General features: G+C 44.1%; 1 protein-coding gene across 6 annotated transcripts in view; it reads left to right on the top strand.

Moving 5' to 3' along the window:
• The window catches only part of FAM20B (FAM20B glycosaminoglycan xylosylkinase), a 45,037-nt gene extending 27,973 nt beyond the window's left edge, over positions 1 to 17,064 (top strand). For all 6 annotated transcript variants that reach the window (XM_032317072.1, XM_032317073.1, XM_032317076.1 and 3 more), the window contains 4 exons: positions 6,039 to 6,210; positions 6,559 to 6,750; positions 8,467 to 8,526; positions 11,727 to 17,064. In XM_032317072.1, the coding sequence (XP_032172963.1) occupies positions 6,039 to 6,210; positions 6,559 to 6,750; positions 8,467 to 8,526; positions 11,727 to 11,958 (656 nt within the window). In that variant the 3' untranslated portion in view covers positions 11,959 to 17,064. The remainder of the gene's footprint in view (positions 1 to 6,038; positions 6,211 to 6,558; positions 6,751 to 8,466; positions 8,527 to 11,726) is intronic.
• The last annotated feature ends 359 nt before the right edge of the window (positions 17,065 to 17,423 follow it).

The raw sequence follows: 17,423 nt of genomic DNA, 5'->3' as shown, positions 1-17,423 counted from the left end.
GTAATGACTTGAAATTTTATTTATGGTGAAATGATTACCACAATGTCTGGTTAACATCTGTCATTATATACATAGTTATGGGATTTTTTTCTTGTGATTGGAACTCTTACGATCTTTTCACATGGCAACTTTCGTTATGGTCTACTAACTTAATAGGCGCATTTCTGTACTTCACATCTCCGGGCTGATTTATCTTCTAACTGGAAGTTTGTGCCTTTTGACCCCTTCACCCATTTCACCCACCTCTGGCAGCTACCAGACTTCTATCTAAGAACTTGGTTTTGCATTGGTTTTGGTTTTGGTTTTAGATTCTGCATATAATAAAACTATATGGTATTTGTCTTTTTCTGACTTGTTTCATTTAGCATAATGCCCTCAAAGTCCCATCCATGTTGTTGCAGATGGCAAGATTTCATTCTTTTTATGGCTGAGTCATAGTCCATTGTGCATATATGGCACATCCTCACTCACTCATCAGCGGACACTTAGCTTGTTTCCACGGCTTGGCTGTCATAAATGATGCTGCGGTGAACATGGAGGTGCAGATAGGTTTTCGAGTTAAAGTGTTTTCTTTTCTTTTTCTTTCTTTCTTTTTTTTCTTTCGGATACTTAGAAGTAGAGCTGCTGGATCATACGGGAGTTCCATTTTTTTAGTTTTTTGAGGACCTCCATAGCGTTTACCATACTATGATATATACCTTACTATGCCAATTCACATTCCCACCAGTGGTACCCAAGACTTGCCTTTTCTCCACATCCTCACCAGCACTATTTGTCTGTGTGTTTGATGGTATCTTATTGTGGTTTTGATTTGGATTTCTCTGATGACCAGTGATGTGGAACATCTTTCATGCAACTGTTGGCACTTGTATATCTTTGGAAAGATGTGTATTCAGATCTTCTGCTCATTTTTTAATCAGATTGGTTTTTTGCCTTTGAGTTGTAGGAGTTTGTTTTTTTTTATATTTTGGGTACTAGCCTCTTTTCATTTTGTCCATGGTCTCTTTGACTGTGCAGAAGCTTTTTAGCTTGTTCATTTTCGCTTTTGTTGCTTATGTTCTTGGTATCCTATCCAAAAAATCAAAACCTCATCACCCAGACTGACGTCGGGGAGTTGACTGCTGGTGTGTCCTAGGAGTTTTATGGTTTCAGGTCTTCAGTCCATTTTGAATTAATGTCTGTCTGTGGTGTAATATAGTTCTTGTTCTTCTGCATATGACCGTCCAGTGTTCCCAACAGCATTTACTAAAGAGATTGTCCTTTCCCCATCATATATTCTTCTGTCCTAGCAAATCAAACCCCAAGATGGGGCTCATGGACCCCTGATATATAAGCCAGTCAGAAGCGCAGGTGACAACCCAGGCTTACAGCTGGCCTCTGAAGTGGGGCATAGTCTCGTGGGACTGAGCCTTCAACTGCTGGGACCGGTTCCTCTGGGTGGACAGTGTCAGCGTTGAGTAGAATTGTAGGGTGCCCAGCTGGAGTTGCAGAATGCAGTTCTCCACAGTGAAATTGGGTACAGAGTCTTACCGTGACAGGAGCATCCAGAAGTGAATGGTGACGAGTCATTTAGGGGCTTTAGACAGTCTACAGCTTAGGAGAGAAGTCTGGGCTAGAGGGTTAGATTTGGTTATTAGAGGTGGTGATTCATCCAAGAAGAGCACAGAGACCAGGGTGATCAGAAAGCCAGTTATAAAAGTTAAAAAATCCAGGAAATGAGAAAAGTTTCAGAGCCTAGGCAAATTAGATATTGAAGTCTGGAAAGAGATTGGAGTGAGATTATTAATAATAAATAGCCGGCATTGACTGGTCTCTGACACTGTGTCGGGCTTTGTGCTGAGCATTCCTGTGGCTTATCTCACCCCTCACAACCCAGTGGTAGGGGACTGATACCCATTTTACAGAGAAAGCTTAGAGAGTTAGGATCATGTGCCCAAAGTCTTATGTCTAATGACTGGTGAAGGTCCATATTTTAACCCCAGAAACCTGATCCTGCTTCCCACTCAACCATCACACATTCTTCGTTCACTTATTGAAGGGTCTTACCAGACTCAGGATTTCGGATTTTGTCATGTGGGCGCAGGTTTCCTGCACCCAGCAGGGTTTTGCTTTGTTTTCTAACTGCTTTTTGAATCAGTAATACATTCACCTAACTCAAAATTTTTAAAAAATATTGGAAAGATTGTTGGGCGCCTGGGTGGCTTAGTGGGTTAAGCCGCTGCCTTCGGCTCAGGTCATGATCTCAGGGTCCTGGGATCAAGTCCCACATCGGGTTCTCTGCTCTGCGGGGAGCCTGCTTCCTCCTTTCTCTCTCTCTCTGCCTCCCTCTCTGCCTACTTGTGATCTCTCTGTGTCAAATGAATAAATAAAATCTAAAAAATTTAAAAAAAAAAAAAAGAAAGAAAGATTGCAGTGCAAAGTTTTCCTTTCTCCCTCCATTCCCTCCTTCCTCCCAGTGGTCATCTCTATTGGTAATTTCTTTGTCCTTTTGGTACGAAATAGGAATATATATTTTTATTTAACTGCCATTCTGTGAAACGTATGTCACAATTTGCTTACTTCTGCATCTTGTTCTTTCACCTAATCTTTTACCTAACAGATCTTGGAAATCTATTATCACATTAAAAGCGTCTTCATTCTTCTGTTGTGTCACCAGCTGCAAAGTGCTGCGTCGTATGGCTCTACCGTAGTTCATCTAACCAGACCTTTATTACACATACAAGGGCCAATCCTTTTTTTACAACCAGTGTTGCCCAGAATTAATGTGAACATACGTTACTTCAGACATGATCACATATATCCAGAAGTGAAAGCACTGGGTCAGAGGGCATATGTGTTTTTCCATGAATGTTCAACCAGTTCACGTTGCCGGTGGTGACGTGGGAGAATGCCTTTGTTCCGCCAGCGGCATCAACTGTGTGTTTCCAAACTTTGGCTTTTGTCTGTTTCACACGTAACAGCTTTTTATTTAAGAGCCCTTTGTATTTTTCTTTTACCTGTCTTTCTGTATCCTTTGTTCATTTTCAGCTCTGCTTCTGGTCTTCTCAAGGTATAGGAGCTCATACACAGGGAGAATAGTCCTTTGTGATATAAATATTTTTCCCCAGGTCTTTAATTTCTTTTGACTTTGCTAATGGTATTTTTTCTTTTTTCTTTCTTTTTTTTTTTTGCCTTACAGACATTTTTGTTTATTTGTAATGTAATCCATCTTTTCTTAAGAGACTTCCTGATTGTGAATCATAGCTTTGCTCACTCAGAGATTATGGAAGAATTCCACCTTTTTTTATTTTGACTACTTTTATAGTTTTATTTTTCACATTTAAGTTTTTGACATAGTTTAGAATTTATCCTAGTATGTGGGATGAAGTATGGCTCTAACTGGTTGGGGATTTTTTTCCCACTGAAATAAATTTGTGTTTCTATGTGTTTTAGTTTTTGGGTTTTCTATTCTCTTATCTGTTACTGAGTTGATCTATGTTTTGATACCTGGTAAGATTAGTCCCCTCTTTCTGCTATTTAAGAGTTTGCTAGCAGTTCTTTCTTGTTCCTTGTAACCTTAGAAATCATCTTTAAGAAAAATGACAGGAAGAAAAAAAATAATAAAAATAAATTAATTGAAAAAAAAATCTTATTCAGGGGCATCTGGGTGGCTCAGTCGGTTAAGTGTCTTCCTTCAGCTCAGGTCCTGATCTCAGGGTCCTGGGATCGAGCCCCACGTCAGGTTCCCTACCCTTTAAAAGATCTATTGCTGTTTTTTCTGGGGTCAAATTAAATTTATAAGTTTATATTTTTATAATTATGAACATTATATATGTGGTATATTGTTCCATTAGTTCAAATTTTCTTTACCTAAAAATGTTTTTAAGATGGAAGAGTGACAGAATCAGCTTTGCGGTTGGGTGTGGAGTGTGTGCTGTGCTGGGGTTAGAAATACTTAAGAGGCTTGAGGGCTGCTCATCTCTTCAGGGACATGTGTGTGAGAATAGAACAGTCCTTAAGGAGTATGTGAGGGGGTTATAGGTAGGAAGTCCGCTCTTTTGATGGCTATATTTAATAGGTATGGAGTGCCAAAAAAGCATTACTTAAGCTTTTTCAGTTGTTTTTGTTTTTTAAACTTTTTATTTTGAGATAATTTTGGATTTGTATAAAAGTTGCAGAGACGGTTCAGAGTCCCCCAGATTCCTTAACTGTTAACACCTTCGGACTGTTAACACATTTGAGAACAGTGTGTGACATGAATGCTCCTCACACAGGTGTGGGAAGACGTCAGTACCCCCAACCACCAGGGCCCACGCCTCCACACCCACATCCAGTCATCAGCAGCAAGAGACCGACCTCGCACAATGCAGCCCCGCATCGAACCCACGGGCCCTAGAGTGCAGATTTTGCCACTTGTCCCTGTAACGCCATGTAGAAGTCCAGAACTCAGTCTAGGATCACATGATGTGTTCGTAGTCATGTCGTTTTAGTCTCTGTCCATCTGGAACAATTCCTCACTCTCCTTATTTTTTCATGACCTTGACATTCGTAACTGCACAAGTTGGTTACTTTATAGAGTATGCCTTTATTTGAGTGTGTCTGACGTTTGCTCGTGACTTATCCATGCCGGTGGGAACACCAGAGAAGTGCTCTTGTGCCCTTCTTGGCATGTCCTGTCAGGAGGCACGCGGTGGAGGTTTGCTGCCGTGGCCCGTTACTGGTGATGTTAACTTGTATCCCTTGATTAAGATGGTAAGTCTCTGTAAGGTTTCTCTAGTGTCCAGTTAGTATTTTATTAACGGGATACTTTGGAATGATATAGTCTAGAACTATGTAAATATTACACCTGCATCAAGCCTTTACCCACCAGTTATAGCATTCATTGATGACTCTTGCCTGGATCAATTGCTACTGTGATAGTTGTCCAATAGTTACTTGCTAGTTTTTCATTCCTTCTAGACTTAATAGTCACCAGTCTATTAAAGGGTAGAACTCTCCCTGTGTGACCCACATTTATGTAGTTATTTGTTTGTTTATATCACTATGAACTCTTAGACTCTTAATTGAGTCAGAGTTATGATTTGCTATTATTTATTTTGATGCTCACACTGTCCCAGGAACTCCTACACACTGTCTTGTAGATCCTTTGGAATGTTCCCGTCATTCTCTGAGTGCTTCTTTACCCTGGCATAGCAGTAAGACCCTTTCTCTGCTCCAGCCCTAGAGTCACCAGTTTCTCCAAGGAGCCCTGAGTCCCTTTAATACAGTAGTAAAATGATATTTAGAAATTAATATGTGAGTGCTGGGTGTTTACTGCCTTTTTTTTTTTTTACTGGTTGTCATTGCTTCCAGGCTCTCTTGAGGGACAGAGGGAGGAAAGCTGTATACACACACACACACACACACACACACACACACACACACACACTCTGTCTTTTTCTGTATCTCTGTTCCAACCAATAGCTGCAGTCCAATTCTAATTCAACACCACAAGATTTATCCTGGCTTTCTGCCTTTCTGTGTGTTAATCTTCTCCCTCTGTGAGAAACCTGGTTTCCATTATCCTCAATATATTTCTTTATTTGCTTGGCACCCCCCCCAGTACCCACACTCCCAGCCCGAGCCTGTCCCTGGATGGGCCCACTCTTCCCTCCCCTGGGTGCTCTGGCCAAAGTGTCGGCCCTGACAGAAGAGGAGGGGCATGACTTTCCTTAGAGTGAGTTCAGACGAGATCGGGCACGTTCAGGGTGGTATGGCCGTAGACTTTAGAGTGAGTTCAGAAAGATAGTGGTGATGCCGCTTGACTCCTGGGAGAGGGACTGGGTGGTGGGGCCCCAAGGGCAAGGAGACTTTTATATACATCCTTTCCTGCCCTTTGACTTTTTTTTCACTGTATGCTTTTTTATAACATGTACAGAAAATAAATAAATGTTCAGATATCATTCAGGATCATTGTTTTTGCAGGTTCTATTCACTTAGCTGCTCCCTTCTACATTGTTGGGGGAATTTGGAGTTTTCCTTTTTCCCTTAAGTGTTTTTGGCTCCTTTCTGTCCCGTAGGAAATAACACTTGTTTCTATGGGAAGTGTTATTACTGCCGAGAAACAGAGCCAGCTTGTGCCGATGGAGACACGATGGAGGGATCTGTCACGCTTTGGCTTCCAGATGTGTGGCCTCTGCAGAAACACCGACACCCATGGGGCAGGACATACCGCGAGGGCAAACTGGCCAGGTGAGTGCTCCCACAAACCTCCAGTTTGTTCTGTCCCAGGAGGTGGGTCTGGGAGCAAACCTGCCAGGCAAGGACATCTTTTCTCTATGTTGTAAACAGGGCCAGCTACAGAGACACCAGTGTGGCTCCCTTGGTTATATGTTGGACTCTTGATTTCGGCTCAGGTTGTAGTCTCAGCGTCGTGAGATCAAGTCCCACGTGGGGCTCCGTGCTGGGCACAGAGTCTGCTGGAGATTCGCTCTTTCCCTCTGCCCCTGCCCCACACTTGCGTTCTCTCTCTCTCAAAACAAAACAGAGCCAGGTACAGTGCTGGCACTCTGTAATGCTGGGGGTGCTCCTTGCCTCTAGGTGGGAGTACGACGAGAGCTACTGTGATGCTGTCAAGAAAACATCCCCCTATGACTCGGGCCCCCGCCTCTTGGACATCATTGACACCGCTGTCTTTGATTACCTGATCGGCAACGCGGACCGCCATCACTATGAGAGTTTTCAAGATGACGAAGGTGCCAGTATGCTCATCCTTCTCGATAATGCCAAAAGGTAGGACCATAGGACCATCCTCGTCAGTTAGGGCTTTCTGTGTATACAAGAAGGACATTTTCTAGGACATCCCGGGAAATGTCTAGGATTCAGTGGATGGAAGGTGTCCTTCCCATTTCTGGTCAGGGTCTTTGCTTTTGGCACCCGTCCTTCCATCTTGCTCAGGGTTCGTACTCCCTCTGCCCTCAGGGTTCTGAGGACTTTAAATAATGGAAAAGTGGGGTTTTTTTCCCCCAGGAGTCTAACACTGACTCTCAACACAGACAGCTGGATGCCCAGGTCTTTGATGTGTCACTACCTCTGTCATTCTTCCTTGACTATGGTGTCTAGAGTCTTGAGAAATACATATTTAATAGAACATGAAATTTAATTCCTGTTAAATTGAGTCTGTCCAAAGGTTCATGTAGTTTAAATATCCGTTTGATAGGATGTTTTGCTATATTTATGGCAGTCTAGGCCCAGACTTTTTGTGATCGTAAGAAGAATAGTTCCTTCTGATACATAAAAACAAGTTACTTTTATCTTGACTAAGACAGTCTTATTTATTTTGAATAAATGGATGGTCCTTAATTTTTTCAGCATGGGCTCTTTGAAGAGCATATTATATTTTTATTGTGCCCCCTGCATTCTCCATGGTGCCCGATTCAGTATTTCATTTACAGAATTTCATTTCAGAATTTCATGCAGTTACATTTAATAAGTGTTAAATGGAACACTTCCTTGGAGCCCAGAATCGTCCAGGCTCTAGGCCGTTGGTCAACGTGGGTCAGTCCCACGTTGGTGCTGAGGCTCACCTGAGACCCAGGGGTCCTCAGCGAAGAACGCCCAAGGGGCGCTTGCTGGTGGCACCCTGTATTACCCCGAGCCCCGGGGCCTCGTGCTCCATGAAGGGGGCTGCCACCTGCAGAGTGCGGGGGCCGGCACGCACAGCAGAGCGGGTGGAGGCCAGTGCTACATGCATTCCTGAAAATTTGTCTGGTTTATACAAATGATCTTTGTGTGTTTGTTTAAATGATTGTGTGTGCTGTGGAAATAGTTGCCTTAGCTGTTAATTATTGGAGGGCTGCACTGTGCTCAGAGCTCCCAGACCTTCCAGCTAAGGCTGAGCTTCCAGGAGAGAAGTAGAAGATTGAGTTTTTCCAGAACCACTTCTCGTGTACCTTTGAATTACTGCTGAAGTCATTTTTACAGATGCTTTGAATCACCGTTTTCTCAGCCTCCGTGAGCTGCTTGTCCTGTTTGAATCTGGCCATATACTTACTTGTAGGGAAAGGATAATCCTGCTCTTTTCTGATTGGTGATTTCGAGGTAGAACAACCTGTTACAAGTGACGACCATCTGTGTGTTAGTGGGAACTGTGGGCATACCCTTTTCCCCCCTGTGCCCGTAAAACCTCCAGGGGTTCGGGTCCTCCCTGTGGCCCGTGGGCTCCACACCATGTGCCGTGGTTCTGCTTCAGCACCGTGCCATAGCCAGTGGGACACAGGAGGCTTGTACATGAGGACATTTGTTGTTTGATGCTGCAGTACAGACTGTTAGGAATCCTGTGTCAGATTGGTCACGCCCTGTTTATTTTTAAGTGATCTGAGCCGTGGGAGCATGAAATTATCTAGGATCACATTTGGGTCGTCTTAGAGAATTTGCTCGTGCTTTGATGCTAAGAAGGCAACTGGAGCCACTAAGTAATTCACTAAGTTTTTTAATCTTAATTTTCAGCTTTGGGAACCCATCGCTGGATGAGAGAAGCATTCTTGCCCCCCTCTATCAGTGTTGCATGTAAGTTCCTCACAGCAAATACATTGGCCTGTGTCATCTTCCTTTCCAGGCTCACCTAACAGTACATCCGTTTTCCAGGCCTTAAAACTTCCTAAGACCTGAGCAAATGCTTCTCATGCTTTTCCAGGCCAGAACCCCTGGAGCTCAAAAGTCATTTCAAATTTTGTATGAATAGAAATTTTCAGTCTATTCAGTACATATTCGTGTTTGTTTTAATATCGGGATACGGTCCTCTCCCCACCAGGACTCTAGTACAGTCTGCATCCCTGGCCCCTGTACCTTGTTCACCCTGGGGTTTGAAGTCCTCTCACTGCCCACCACAGACCACCTGTGGTTTGCAGATCTCAGTCTGAAAGTGTGTAAGCCAAAGGTAACTTTTTCAGAGGCATTTAGCCTCGTATTTTTTTTAAAGTCTGTGTTCGAGAACAAAGAAATTAGAAGGTAAATCAAAATGAGATAAAAGAGCGGGCTCTAAGGAGCTCCTTTTCAAAGCATTATGGCTGGTATCAGTTTGAAGGAGAGCCTTAAGAATCTGCTGGGTTGCACATTGCAGAGTCACACAGAAAAAAAATGTGGGAGCACCGTGTCCTACTTTGAGCTCACCGCCTGAGACCCTCAGATCCCATCCAACTGCCCCTCATCACAGCCAGGCTGTTTCTCTGGCCTCTGTTTTTAGTAGCAGCAGTACGATATTCCGCAGGAAGTGTTGCCCTAAGAGCCCCTTAATTGTTTTCATCAATAGGAGGCAGTAGTATGGCCAGTCAAAAACCACATACATCGGGCGCCTGGGTGGCTCAGTGGGTTAAGCCGCTGCCTTCGGCTCAGGTCATGATCTCAGGGTCCTGGGATCGAGTCCCACATTGGGCTCTCTGCTCAGCGGGGAGCCTGCTTCCCTCTCTCTCTCTCTGCCTGCCTCTCTGTCTACTTGTGATTTCTCTCTGTCAAATAAATAAATAAAATCTTTAAAAAAAAAAAAAAAAACCACATACATCTATGAAGGAAGATGTTTTTGTAATAATAGTATTATCTGTCTGATCCAGTCAGAAGCTAGAAAAGACACAGTAGGTTAAATGGGAAAGTTTAAGCTGGTACAGCCACTCTGGAAAACAGTATAGAGGTTCCTCAGAAAGTTGAAAATACCCTGTGCCTAGCAATTGCACTAGTGGGTATCTACCCCAAAGATACAAATGTAGTGATCCGAAGGGGCACCTGTACCCCAGTGTTTATAGCATCAGTGTGCACCATAGCCAAACTACGAGAGCCCAGATGTCCATCAGCAGATGAATGGATAAAGAAGATGTGGTGTATATATACAGTGGAATACTATGTAGCTATCAAAAAATGAAATTTTGCCATTTGCAGTAATATGGATGGAACTAGATGGTATTATCCTAAGTGAAATAAGTCAATCAAAGACAATTATATGATCTCACTGATATGTGGAATTTGAGAAACAAGGTAGAGGATCATAGGGGAAGAGAGGCAAAAATGAAACAAGATGAAACCAGAGAGGGAGAAAAACCATAAGAGACTCTTAATCTCAGGAAACAAACTGAGGGCTGCTGGAGTGAAGGGGGTCGGATGGATGGGGTGTCTGGGTGATGGACTTTGGGGAGGGTATGTGCTATGGTGAGTACATGAATTGTGTAAGACCATTGATAAATCACAGACCTGAAACAAAAAATACAAAAAATACAAACAAAAAAAACAAAAAATACCCCTGAAACAAAAAATACATTATATGTTAATAAAAATTTTTAAAAAATAAATTCAAAAAAATAAATGGAAAAGTTTATATAAAGAAGCTCTGATACAAGCATAACTATAAAAGGGCTGAGAGAGGGTACCCAAGGAAGGACAAACTTGGAAGGGAACCTTGTCACCAAGGCTAGGGTGTGGACCTCCATGGAGAAGGATAGTTCAGTTCATGGGATAGCAGAGAAGTTGGCTAATTTGCAGGCCCTGCACAAGCAGGAAGCAGCCCTCTGGGATGCACATTCAGGCAGTGACTTGCATTGGGGTCAGGGCAACAGAGGGAGGGACAGCTCAGGAGAAACCGCCTCTGTCACAGGCAGGGCACGTGTGAGGGCCTGTCTTCGGGGCTCGGGTTTCCATGTCAAGAGGGCCTGCTCGTTCTGGCAGTGTGGACCAGGGCAGAGCACCGTTTGATGACCTGCTCTCCCTATCGACCCACCTGTGCAGTAGCCTGAGGTGTCTGCACTTCCCTCCAGTGACCGCTTCGGAGAAAGCTGGACTGGAGAGATGCTTTCAGGAATTCTCTGCGTCATAGCAGGGCGTACATCTCAGGAGGACGGGTGTGGGACTGAGAGGCAGACAAGTGAGGCCTTAGTTACACAGGGGAGGCTCTGATGCTGGGGGCGCTTGTCGTGGACTTGAGAATAGTAAAATCGTACCACCTCTGTGCCTGTCTGCCCCTTCTGTGCTTTGTCCAAAGGTCGCTCTTCCTTTGTTAGTAGATGCAGACCCGGCTGCCTCTTGCAGAGTTGGACCTCTGTGCCTACCTCGTAATCCTCTCATTACCCACAGGAAGTGGGTAGGATTGTAATATTGATATTGCAGTTTAGTTATAATATTGCTGGTAGGAATTTTTTACATTCAGAAGCATGGAAAGAAGAGAGTTAAAACTACCTACTAAGATATAAAGCTAACTCCTATTAACATCATAGTGACTTCGTTCTAACCGTATGTGTATGTCTGGCTATATATGTGTGTGTGTGTGTACATACACACACATTCTCTTTTCCCATAGATTTAGAGTAAAACTTTTTTCCCACCAACTTTTTCCCCCCACCCAGTATTATATCATGGGTATTTTTCAAGCCATTAAATTTCCCAGAACTGTTTTTAATGGCTGCATGGTATTTCCTTGAATGGGTAAGCCATACTTTTAACTGTTTTTGAATAGATGAACATTCGTATTGTTTCACATTTTTCCTGTTACAAATTCAGTTGCACATTGGAGTGAACATTGATAAATCTTTGCATATACCTCTAATTAATTACCTAGAAAAAAAATCTCAAAATGTGGTAATGTAGAGGTCCTTTGGAAACAGATTTGTTTTTTTCCTTAGTTGAGACGTCTTACATAATTATTTCTTGACTTTTGCCCACCGAGCAGGCTTTAAACTCCTTGACAGTAAGAGGTTTCACGTCATCTCCCTTACAACTCTCTCTTCCAGCATTCGGGTGTCCACCTGGAACAGACTGAACTACCTGAAGAACGGCGTGCTGAAGTCTGCCTTAAAGTCGGCCATGGCCCACGACCCCATCGCCCCCGTGCTGTCTGAGCCCCACCTGGATGCCGCGGAGCAGCGGCTCCTGAGCGTGCTGGCCACGGTGAAGCAGTGCACTGACCAGTTCGGGGCAGACACCGTGCTGGTGGAGGACAGGATGCCTCTCTCCCACTTGTAATCCGCTCCACAGAATAAGCGAGACTCCTTTTTACAAAGCTAGAGAAACAGCACAATCACTTCTGAACGGGATGAGGGGGATCGGAGACAGCCGGCAGCAAGCTCTGGTGATGAGGGGCAGGGTGGCCTTGGATGCCTCTGGCGACTTCTGTAGGAGAAACGAAGGCAAAGATGACAGGTTTCAGACCACGGGAGCGCTCCCGCCGACCCCCCGACTTCCCGGCGGCGGGCCTCCTGGTTGGTCGGGCCTCGCTCGCATGCCACGGGACAGATAGAGGGGGGACGTGCGGAGAGGTGAATGCTGGGCCTGCTTCTGGAGTGTGTGGTTTGAGTTCATCCTTAGAATCCTTTCTCCACCCCGATGGAGTTTCTGAAAACCCTCAGCCATCTCTGGAGTCCTTTTTGCACCAGGACCGATCCAGCTGGGAATTTGACCGCCTCCTGCGGAGTGGCAGCCGGGGAAACCGGACCTCTTGAGCCCGATAGCATGCTCTGTGGGCAGGGATACATGTTCAGGATCGAATTAGCGGGAACGACAACAGCAGGAAGGATGCTTGGGCTTTTAAGCGATTGGCTGATAGTGCTTTCCGTGAGCTCTTAGAGGAGGGAGGAAGAGACGGCACCAGAAGCGGGGAGGCCCCCCGGTATTTGAGCTCCATGGGTGTAGAGAAAGCAAACAGGACTTGAACCTCAGTGGATCTGTGTGCTCACAGCGGTATCCCAGTTAGCCCGCAAATTGTCCAAGCAGGATGCTCTCATGGAGACTTTTCTTTTTCCCTTTGCCCAAAGCAGGCAAATCCTTTCTGAATTAACAAAGCAAACTGAGCTAACACCTTGATGAGAGTTAAGTTGCCTACGATCTCCACCATCCCAATTTCTCATCTGAAATGATTTCCACCTCAGCCTTTAAGGCATTCGGTCACTGAAGCTGCTGTTCCCAAGAGATTGGCAGTTCCTGTCTGTGCCTTTCTCGTGGGAAGAGCTAGCTCCTGCGCTCAGCCGACCACGCGTTCTGCTGGTGGCCGGACCAGTCTTGTGATGTGGGCCATGCCGATGACTGGGAACAAAGAGTTGAAGCTCTCTGAGCCTCAAAACGAAGGAGGTTACCAGGAAGAGCCTTAAGATTTTGGTTTATGTCAAGCCCTGATTTCTTTGTTTAATTTCATCGGGTGTTCAGAACTGGTGGTGGAGCGCCGCTGTCCCTGTCCCTGTCCTGGTAGTGACAGAAGGCCAGGCTCAGCTTGGTCTGTGTTCCTGCAGAGCCTCCCAGACCTGTAAGCCGTTGCATCCTGTCTAGGGGCCAGTCCAGCCTTGTGCTTCTGTCAGGCAGAGGCTGCTGTTTCAACGGTGTGAGGGAGCAAATGCCGTGCCAGCCTCTGGAGACCAGTGTGGGGCAGCCAGCCTTTCAAAAACAGCTTAGAATCTAGGTCCTTGTTCTTGCATTGAAAGGCAGCTGGGCAGCCTGTAAGTGTTAACAACAGCCTGAGGTCGGGATGCTTTTGTACTTTGTAAGTATGTTTGGAGACATCCACAAGAATGGGTTGAGTTCTAAAAGAAGGTATTGAGTCTAAGGAGCCAGGTGTTAGCACAAAACACTGAAACGGTGTTAACAGAAGGAGGCCTTAGATTTCAGTTGTAGGACCATTTATTGTGTGCATCGAGCAGGATTCATAGCTGAGCTGGAGAATATCGTGGATGGTGCTCACCCAGAGGGTCAAGGAGCTGGCTGGAGGGAGACGGTGGGAGGCAGTGGACTCGCCTGGGTTTATGTTGGTTCAACCAAATGATGGCCCAGTGTCCTTGCAGACACATGGTACCTGTTGTGTGGCGCAGTGGAATGGGTAAGACTTGTTCTCCAACTGGGAGCTTGCTTCCTAATGTTGAAAGCAGAAGATATTGCTAAGAAAACAAGCAGGAAGGAATATCCCATCCTTTTATCAAAACATGGCAGAAAATGTATGAGTTCATTCTGTTTCCTGCTGTTAAAAATTCATTTTCTTAAGAGGTGTTCAGATCTATCATGTTTAACGTCGTTTACTAATAGGGTGGTGTCACAGGACTCTTGGAACATAGATTTATGTTCTAATCAGGATTGGATTAAGCTCATCTTAGAGAAAACCAACCAAAAGCTTATAGCCCTGAAAGTCACAAAAACCAAATTCTGTTGGAAAAACAGAGGCTGATACCTTTTTTTTTTTTTTTTTAAGTTTTGTCACTGTGTCCTCTTTGTGGTTTCTTTAGCACCGTTAGACAAGTCACTAGAAGTGGTCTTGGTCAGTCCTAGGTTGGGTGTGCCTAGTCAACATCTAAAGGTAGAAGTGGATACGTTTTAATACTATCAAACTAGGAAAATCAGAACTGAATGCCATTTCCTTACCTCCTCCCACTTCTTAAATACGTCTGTTGCAGAGTTTGAATGGGGAAATATGGGTATAGAAGTTTTATTCTAAATTGTTCTTTAATATGAGGCTCTATTGTGGGTTTGGGTGTAAATAATTTTCTGTGCAAAACAAATTAATAGACAGGATCTGTGATTTGCTCAGAGTATTGTTCGATAATATATTAATAAGGCATTTCTCCCTGTTGCACTCAGGACTAATATATCAAATGAAATTTAAGGAGGAAATGGAAGAATTCAGGTACATCTATTGCATATTATTTGGGGAAGGATGAATCCTGTACATGTCAATTTTTTAGTGTCTCCTGAACAGTAAGTTCTTCCAAGGAAATTCATCTTTCTTTTCCTTAAAAAAAGAAAAGAAAAGAAGAAAGACTTTTGGCTTTCCCTTCCCATCCCCCATATTCCTTCAGTGTCCATTCGCAATGGTCCCTGTCTTATTTGACTGTAAGTGACCACACCTCAGTGGCGATAAAAACCGCGTCTGTCAGTGAGCTGTCCTGTAGGAGTGATCTTTTGAGCTTGAGCTTCAGGAAACATGAGTAAAGGCATATGTATGTATATAGTCGTATCTGTTATTGTAGCAAGAGAAAAAAACGTATTTATTTTGACACAGGGAAACACTGACTTATGTTGCTGAAGAACTTGAAGCTAGTGAATGGGTCTCTCCTCAGTCGCTGCGAATGTCTCTGAAGTCACAGAGAGACCATTCAGCCGGCATTTTCTGGGCACCTTTGGAGAGCTGGGCGTGGCCAGGCACACGCAGGAGCCAGACAGACCTGACTTCGTGAAACCTATCGTCCAGGGGAAGACCAGTTTCTCTCCCTTCAATGCATCCAGCCTGGGTTGAAAAGGCAGGGGCTGGTTACTCCACTGCCACAGGTTTTTAAGGAACTAAGGTGTTACTCACAAATACAAAGTGTAAGCGGGGGAGCTGGGGAGTAACTTACTGGGAAGCTAATTTAGTTTGCTCAAAAGGGAGGTGTAGGAACCGCTACCCTCGATTTTAATCTGCCAAGATTTCCTCTCAGAGCTGTCACACAGCAGGAGGTTGGGCTTGGTAAGACACCAAACAGGACAGATATGCACCCAAGTTTCTAATGTGTTCTATGGGTTTCAATTCTGAAAAAGAAGAAAAAAGTGAATAAAGATTTTAATAAGTATCGATGTATCATCTTTTCCTCTTACTCCTTTTTTTCCCTTCTTTGAAGCTATTTTCAGTGTTCTCTTTTCCAGCTTCCTGTCTGTTTCGTTAGGGGACAGAAAAAGACTCCTGCTCCCGCTTAAACCTCCACAGGAACTGTTTCATGGTATCTGATGAGTAAGACCTTTGCACTTACTCACTAGCCTCCAAAAGGCTAATTCCAGGTTGTGACTCTACCAGAAGTTTCCATTGGATAATTCTTAGGTTCTTTTTGTATACTTAGTAGTTCAGCCCATTCCTGCAGCTTCTTTAGAAGTAAAGCATTACAAATCTTAATTTAGCCCAGTACTGTACAGATGTGGAGGAGACCAAGGACCTGATTATTATTCTTCAGACAGCCAGTTTTTTAACTTTTGAAATAGAAATCCAGCATCATAAACCCCAACTAGACAATGAAGCAGACTTTCTTGAGTTTTTACTTGGTTTGTCGCATTTTTGTTTGTGCCACCTTTTGTCCCGTGAACTTCAATACTGGTGGGAGGCTGCAGCCTTGTGTACTTCAGTGATCTTTTTAAGATACAGTTCAGGCTTTGTTTGCTTTTCAAGCATATCAGAAGGACTGGTATTAAAGCTCGGAAAAGGCAGCTGGAGTAGGGAGAGTTCATGTTTGGTCTTCAGTAGACATTTGGGCTTTGGGAGTCCCCTCGAGAACAGATGGTCCCAACAGAAGAAAACTGTGAAGCACCAAGTGTGTCAGGAATGATGTCAATGAATTACAGTAGAAATCAGAGCAGGAACGAATCCCAGGGGGTCAGGAGGGTGAGAGGTAGGCAGAACCCACGTGGAAGACGGGGAGAGTGAGCTAGGCCTGCCCTGTATAGAGAAGCCCGATTTCTGAAGTACACAGCCTCCTGGGCCTGTGCCCTGTTTCATTCCTTCAGGGGTGTGGGAAACCATGGAATGGTTTCCATCAGCCGTGCCCTGTCTCTTGAAAGGACCCTGAGTCCAATGTGTTGTTTTAGTTGCTCCTTAGTATAAACATTAAACAAAGGGGCCACCAATGTATAGATGAGCTGTGAAACATTGATTTTATGTTTTCAGAATTTGCTTTTTACATGTCAAGTGTAATTGGAGATAAAGGCTTGATTTTTACTCAGAGATTGTTTTCAGGGCAGAGAAAGTTCGGTCTGCCTCCAGCCGGGGTTGAGAAGAGGTTCGTGGCAAAGCTTGGTACCATGTTGATGTGCCCATTTTTCTCTTAGCCTTTGTTAAAATGCAGATTTCTATTGAGTGGGTTTGAGGCCTGAGATTCTGCCTTTCTAACAAGCTCCTGACCACACTTCAGTAGCCTGGAGAGGGGGTTGCCTGCTAAGGAATCATGGCGGCTGTAGTTTTCACAACAGCCTATAGATGTCTCCATCATCCATGAGATCTCGTTCCTAGACTTGGAACCAACTGCCTCCGAGCCCTGAGAATGAAATGTTTTATTGAAATCTGAGGTTTGTCTCAAAACTGGTGTTTGGATCCATTGTTTCTGTGTGGAACTAACAAAGGTGAAGAAAAAACTTTTAGGGAAAAAATGTCCTCTTGAAATTAAGAACTTTCCAGCTGTCTACTTTATTTGCCACTAAATGCTAAATTCAATCAGAACACTTCAGAAATTAGCAGTTAGTCCTACATGAAAGTTAACAGTAAGAGTGTTATTTTCACAGTCCCAAAACTTGGGTTTTTAAAAGAAATCAGTGTTACTATGAGTAATTTTATCACCATAAATTCACTTGTAAACTGAACGAGCTTATGGCCCCCAGTCAAGTGACTGTTTTATTATGCCATTTTCTAGGTAGGGCATCAAGCCTAGGGCAAATAATACCCAGGATCACACATAGGAAATGGTAGAGGCCCTACTGGGTTGGCATTCAGGCTC

The sequence above is a fragment of the Mustela erminea genome, chromosome 17, assembly GCF_009829155.1.
Source record: "Mustela erminea isolate mMusErm1 chromosome 17, mMusErm1.Pri, whole genome shotgun sequence".
NCBI lineage: Eukaryota > Metazoa > Chordata > Mammalia > Carnivora > Mustelidae > Mustela > Mustela erminea.
Note: the sequence above shows the minus strand (reverse complement) of the source record. Positions and strands in the feature narration are given on the sequence as shown.